Source organism: Chinchilla lanigera, unplaced genomic scaffold (genome assembly GCF_000276665.1).
Source record: "Chinchilla lanigera isolate Chin_1 unplaced genomic scaffold, ChiLan1.0 scaffold00066, whole genome shotgun sequence".
NCBI lineage: Eukaryota > Metazoa > Chordata > Mammalia > Rodentia > Chinchillidae > Chinchilla > Chinchilla lanigera.
Genome location: NW_004955467.1, coordinates 9550777 through 9557916, shown reverse-complemented (window position 1 = coordinate 9557916; position 7140 = coordinate 9550777). Strand labels below are relative to the sequence as shown.

Here is a 7140-nt window from a genome sequence, read left to right as displayed (position 1 = left end):
AAAAAAAAAAAAAAAAAAAAAAAAAAGGCTGCTTAAATATCCTTGTGGTATTGTGGCTGGATTTCCCCAGAGGGAGTGATCCAAGAGAGCAAGGCAGAAGTCATACTTTATGACTAAGCCCAGAAGTTACTATCTTGTTTGCAATATTCTATTGATTACCTAGAAGAACCCTATGTACTGTGGGAAGGGGCTGTACAACAGGATCAATACTAGGAAGGGGACTTTCATTGGAAGTCATTTTGGAGCCTGGCTACCACACACAGAGATACAGTTAATTCTCCAGTAATCTCCTCAGGTAGACACTCTTAGCAGGTTTATCCTGAGGAGGACATAGAGGGATAGCAACATGAAGTAACTTGCTCAGCCTCAGAGCCTGGTAAGTGTAAATCTGGAACTCAGACTCAGGCAGGCAGACTCCAGAGCTGAGTCTAAGCTACTGTGAAGGCCACAAAGGCTTTCTGGTCCATTGTGAGCTTGAAGGGATATGATAGTTCTTCCATTCTGGGAAAAACAAGTACGTATAAGGTAGTGGGCAGCGGTTCTCAAGGTGAGTGAGGTTTTATTCCTGTCTGGCATCGCGCACCTACACTTGTTTCCAAGCCTGATCAGGTCTTCTCCTAAGACTTTCACAATCAAGCAGTTCCTGGCCCAGAAGCAGAAGCAGAATTGCCCCATTTCTCAAAGGATTTGGATGAAGACCGGTAATAAAATCAGGTACAACTCCAAGGGGAGGCACTGGAAGAGGACCAAGCTGGGACTGTAAGGATTTGCACCTGAGCTACAGCATATTTATTTATTCTTTCAGAGGTCACAAGATGATACCTTTTTTATCATGGTCAGGATTACATCACTATATCAAGCTTAAAAAATTCCATTGGCTGCGCAGTTGCATGGGTTTAACTGGGAATCTTATTTTTCTGTGATTAGCACTAGTGAACCAGCAATAAATGTTTTGATTTGTTCTGGTTTGGTTTTGGTTTTTTGAGACGGGGCCCCCTAAGCAATTCAGGCTGGCCTTGACCTCACTATATAGGCCAGGCTGGCCTCGAACTCACAGTGATCCTCCAGCCCCAGCCTCCCAAGTGCTGGGATTACAGGCATGTGCCACTATACCCAGCAAACAATGAATGCTTGAAACCTTTAAAAATAAATAAATAAAATACAAGAAAAGTGAGTGAGGCAAATGCGCTTTGGAAAAGGAAGTGGTCTCAGGGCTCTGGGTGGTATAAGGAGGACGAAACAGGAAGATTTTACTTAAGGGTCTGGGGAGAGCCGCCCATGTGGGGCCAACAAGTGCCAAAACTGAAAGAGGGGCAGGGATGGGCTTCCAAGAATACTTAACGATGAGGTTTAGAAATTCCCATCCCCACCACTTCCAGCAAGTGAGCCCTTGATTTAAAAAAAAAAACAACTCCTTTCTTTCCACACACCCAGATGCCTTTTCATCTCATTCATGTGCTCAACAAAAGTCACTGCGCACTTATCAGAGCCAGGCACCAGCCTGGGCATGGGAGCCATAGTAAGGCCCAGGCCAGATGAAGTCCTTATTTTCCTGGAACTGAGAGTCTATCAGGGGAGACAGACAAGTTACTGACAAACTCTACCCAAGCAATGATATAATGACAGGAAAGCACAGGGTCCTGGGGATGCAGAAGAGATGGAAGATGTTAGGGATAGGCTTCTTGCACTTGGCAAGGCCTGACAAGAGCAGGCAATGTTGAAAACCTTTTTCAAGCAGAGGGAATGGCTGTGCAGAGAGGTTCAGGGGAGAACGAGCCAGAACCTTGTGGTACGCGATTGCAAGGCTGTTGTGGATACAGAGGGGGAGGAAAACCCAAGGATTTCAGGGAATAAGGCACTAATGAGGTTCCTGATTGGAGCAGAGTCTTGTGAACTGGCCTTACTCCAGCTTCGAGCTGAGCCCCACCCCAATCCAAGGTGTGTGTGGGGAGACATTTGCTTATCTTCTTGGATCTCTGCCCTTTGGAGGAGGACTTGGCCCTGCAGATGTGAATGTGCTCATCCTTCAGGATGGGTGAGACTGCAGGGCAGGGAGAGGCTGAGGGAAGACACCAGAGCAGGTGGCACCTAATCTGGGCTTCCCTTTCTAAATGTTAACTTCCCAACCTAAAAGGGTTTATAGGATGGTGAGGTTGTATGCCCTCAACATCCACTCTCCTTTGTGAGCAAATATGGGGAAGGTAGAAGGTAGAATAAACTCTAAGTCCAAAAAGAAGAAATAAATAGCGAGAAAGAGCCAGGCATGGTGGTACACGCCTGTAATCCCAGCACTCGGGAAGCTGAGGCAGGAGTTCGAGACCCACCTGGGCTATAAAGTGAGCTCAAGGCTAGCCTGAATTGCATAGTGAGACCCTGTCTCAAAAAGACAAAACAAAACAAAACAAAACAAAAAAATAGGGAGAAGAAAAAAAATTTTTTTGTAATAATGATCACATTCATCACAGAGAATTTGTACCTGTCCATGATATAACTTGATTCTTTTTTTCCCATTCCCCTCCTCTCCCTTCAACCCTTCCCCCTTTACAAAAGATTTGTTTCCAGTTTTTTCCTTCTTTTCCTCTCTTTTTTATTTTTCCCTTCTTTCCTTTCCCCCTCCCCCTCCCTTGTTCCCCTTCCTATTTCACAGTACCTACTGTGCATTTTGAGAGGGTACAGGGTATCAAACTCAGGACCTTACACTTGCCAGGCAGGCACTTGTGCCGCTGAGCTATATCTCCAGCCCCCTATCATGCATTTTGGTCCTTATTTACCCTTTTGGCTTCTCATACCAAAGAAACAATGCGGCATTTATACCTGTGTGTCTGATTTATTTCACTTAAGAGTATGGTCTCAGGGTGCATCCATTTACCTAGAAATGTCTCAAGTGTCTCTGAGAAGAGTCAAAGTTAATTTTCATATTTTAATTTTTTATTTTTTTGGTACCAGGAATCGAACTCAGGACCCTATGCTTGCAAGGCAGGTGTTGTGCCACTGAGCTATCTCCCCGGCCTGAAGAGTCAAAATTTTAAGGCTTCTGATTCCCTGGAATTCTGCCCAACCCCCAGCCGAAGACAGAGGTGGAATTAAGCCTCTGCTTCTGATTTCCTGCTGAGACAGAGTGTAGAGGACTGAGACCACAAGTCCAGGCTGCATGTGCCCCCAGTCCCCAGCCTCCTCTCCATCTGTGATGCTGTGATATAATAAGAAATGTATATTTGGTCTCTGTCCCAGTTCCTGTCACAGAGCTCCTAAAATCCCTCAGAATCTCTGGAGTGATAGTGGTGCCGGGAACATCTGTTGTTATTTGTAATAAGCCCCTTCAGCCATACCTGAGTTTATGCTGACGAGAAGACACAAACAATGGGGTCTTTCACCAAGGGGACTTTCAGTGTCATTCCCCAGTGTCTTGGGAGGGGAGCGTGGCTGGAGATTGAGTTCAATTACCAATAGCCAGTGATTTTTTTTCCCCAGTACTGGGGATTGAATAAAGGGCTTTGTACATGCTATGCAAGTGCTCTGTCCCTGAGCTATAGCCCTACCCCTTTTTATCTTTTTTTTTTCTTTTTGAGTCAGGGTCTCACTTACACTTCAGGCTGGCCTTGAACTTGCTTTGTAGCCCAGGCTGGTCTTGAACTTGAAATGATCCTCCTGCCTCAGCCTCCCAAGTGCTGGGATTACAGATGTGCGCCACCATGCCTGGCTACTTTTGAGTTTATGCTGATGAGGAGACACCAACAATGGGGTCTTGAGACAGGAACTCAATAAGTTGTCCAGGCTGGCCTTGAACTTGTGATCCTCCAAAGTAACTGGGATTACAAGTATGCACTACTGCGCCAAGCTATGGTCAGTGATTTAAATAATCATGGATATATAATGGAAGCACAATATGAACCCTACACAGTGGGGTTCAGAGAGTTTGGGGGTTGGTAAGTACATAGGGGTACTGGTTTCTTGCCTAGAAAAGGTATAGAAGCTGTCCACCCTTCCCCATCTTATCTTATGCATCACTTCCATTTGGCTGTTCATTTGTAATATCCTTTATTTTTTAAATTAATTAATTAAAGTATATCTTTGATACAGGATCTTGCTATGTTATCCATGCTGGACTCAAACTCCTGGGCTCAAGCAATCCTCCTGCCTCAGCCTCCTGAGTGGCTAGGATTATAGTGCATACCATAGTACCTGGCTTCTAAGATCTTTTATGTGAACCATTCTAGCAAATAATCAAACCCAAAGTGAGGTCATGAGAGCCCCTGATTTATAGCTGGGCAGTATGAAGTACAGGAAGCCCAGATTTTCAACAGCATCTGAAGTGGGAGGCAGTTTGTGGGAATAAACCTTTAACCTGTGAAGTCTGCACTAAGTCCGGGTAGTTAGTACCAGAAGTGAATTATGTTATAGAACACCCTATTGGTATCTGCAGAGAAAATTATTTGGAGGATACTATATATTTGGTTGTCAGCAGTGGCATGTAAAAGTATAGGAAAACTTTTTTGTTGTTGTTTTTGGTGCTGGGGGTGGAGCACACAATGCTAAGCAAGTGTTCTACCTCTGAGCTACACCCTCAGCCCATATTTGGTCTTTTAGCGTTCTAGGAGCGAGGTCTAGGCAGGGTGTAGTGGATTGACAACTGGTGATCAACTCCTAGCTGAACTGAATAAGTGTGGTGCTGGGTGTGGGAGCCGACCTGAGAATTGTTGCCAGCAGCATAAGAGGCAGAACTGGAGAAGAAGTTAGGCTGTTGGGAGCTGGTAGAAGCCTAAAGGAGCTGTTGGTTCTTTTGGAGGAGATCATCATGCTGGCTTTCCTGATGAACTTGGCTATTTTCATCCTCCAAAGAGCTTGGGACTTTGTTGGCACTGAGAATAGCTTCGGTTCACTTTAGGGGAGCTCTGGTCCTCACTCTGAGCATCGCTTCTTGGCTCCTGAGGGGAAGATGGTGCCCTGCTTAGTCTCCTGGAGAAGCTTGTCACTTTGACTTTCCTGATGAGAACTTGGCTATCCTCAATGGAGGAGGAGCTCGGAACCTCACTATTGCTGAGGATGGCTGTGGTACCTTTCAAGGGAGCTATGTTTCTTACTTTGCGCATCTCTTCCTGGCTCCAGTGTAGGTCCCTCAACCTGCTAGCACAGATCCCTGCTGGGACAGACTTCCTAGATTCTACCACTGACCTTTGGGCCTTCCAGCGCAGATCCATGAAATAGGCCCACATGAGACATTGTTATGAGCTCTAGGCCTCCAGGTGGACTCGTGGGAGGCACTGTTATGGGCTCTAGGTCTTCAGCTGGACTCATGCAGAACATTATTGCGGGATCCAGGACCTCAGCTGGATTCTTGGTCTATACTGTGTGGACAGATTTCCTGCACTCTTTTGTATATGATACTTTGGGTGACTATTATAAATAATCTTATAATCAAGTGTCCTGTATTATATTGTTCCCCTTGCAATATCCCCCAAACCATAACTCAGGGCCAGGTTTGTTCTCCTGAGCCAATGGGAAGAGGCTCCTCACAATGTTCCTGGCTTCTTCTCGTGCCTTTTCCAAGCCCCTTCCCACCGCAGCCTGGCGCTGCCACTCAAACCACTCTCCAGCCCCCGCCCCCAGCAGCTCCAGTCCCCTGCCCTGTTCTGCAGGTTTCTGGACTGGAGATCCTCAGTGCAGGAGAAGCTCAGTGAAGGTTGCTGGGGGGAGTCAATGCCTAGTCTGGCTTCGGCCCCTGGCTGCAGGTGCCTTTGTATGTCCCCAAGGGACCCACCTTCATGTGGCGGTTCATTCAGTTCCCAGAGGACACATAGTACACCCCGATCCAGACACTGGGTGTTCAGAGGAAATCCAGGTTCCACACAGTTCTCCCAGATGAAGCTGATGGAGCCACTGTGCCTCCCACAGAGAACTTGGACACCACTTGTTCTGTCCCTTCAGCCTGGGATGCCTTATCCACGTCCAGCTGTCCTCCAGGGCAAGTGCTACATCTGTCACGAAGTCTTCCTTCACAGTGTCACCCAGTCCACTAAGAACGTTCACTCATTTCTCTGCATTCCCTAAGGCCCTTTCAGTGCCTCCTTATGAGACCTTCTGCACCCATCATTCATGCATGCTGACAGCCTCCACTTTCGGCCGGTGTGGGAACTGCACTGAGACTCCTACAATGATCTGGGTCTCCTGAAAGATTCTAAAGCTGTCCCAGTTTGGTTGCAGCTGCTAGTTCCTGGCAGAAAACAGATGAAATTTCTCTCTAGAGTAAAACACCTCATATGTAGGCCCTTGGGATTTCTAGATTAAGATCAATAATTCATGACCTCACCATCATGACTCACTAGATTGTGCAAGGAAATGATCAACCATGAGTGAGAGTCTACAGAAACAACCGTCATAGATTTAGATCTACAAGGATACAAATATTGGAATTAAAAAAATAAAACAAGCTGGGCAGGGTGGCACATACCTGTAATCCCAGCTACTTGGGAATTTGAGACAGAAGAATCACAGATTTGAGGCAGCTTATTGCTCTGGGCACTTAGTGATTCCTATTTTCTGAGAAAAGATTTCTATATGTAGTTCAGGCTGAATTTTAACTTACTATGTAGTCCAGCCTGGCCTCAAATTCGAGGCAGTTCTCCTCCCAAGCTCAGCCTCCCCTATATTCCACTTTTTAAAAAGTTCATTCATAGTTTGTTTTTGTGGTACTGGGGATGGAACCCAGGACCTCATGCCTTGTAAGCTAAGCTCTATCACTGAGCTACACCACTGGTCCCACTGCCGTGTGTGTGTGTGTGTGTGTGTGTGTGTGTGTGTGTGTGTTTTACTGGGGATTGAACCAGGGCCTTTGCGCTGAGCTCCCCAGCCTTATTTATTTATTTATTTTTGAGACAGGTTCTCACTAAATCACTATGTTGCCCAGGCTGGGTGTGAATTTGTGGTCCTTCTGCCTCAGCCTCTCAGAGTGCTAGGTCTACAGGGTATGCCACCATGCCCAGTTTTACTTAGCTGTTTTTAAATTTTATTTAAAACAGAGCTTCAGGGGCTGGGGATTTAGCTCAGCGGCAAAGCGCCTGCCTGGCAAGCACAAGGTTGTGAGTTCGGTTCCCGGTACCAGAGAAAAACCAAAAAAAAAAAAAACAACAACAAAAAAACAAC

At 46.1% G+C, this 7140-nt stretch overlaps 1 protein-coding gene across 1 annotated transcript; it reads left to right on the top strand.

The window, feature by feature from the left end:
• Positions 1 to 346: 346 nt before the first annotated feature.
• On the top strand, positions 347 to 763 carry LOC106150179 (putative 60S ribosomal protein L39-like 5). The gene is made up of 2 exons (XM_013522038.1): positions 347 to 351; positions 601 to 763. The coding sequence occupies exons 1-2, from the start codon at positions 347 to 349 to the stop codon at positions 761 to 763; spliced, it is 168 nt and encodes a 55-aa protein (XP_013377492.1).
• The last annotated feature ends 6377 nt before the right edge of the window (positions 764 to 7140 follow it).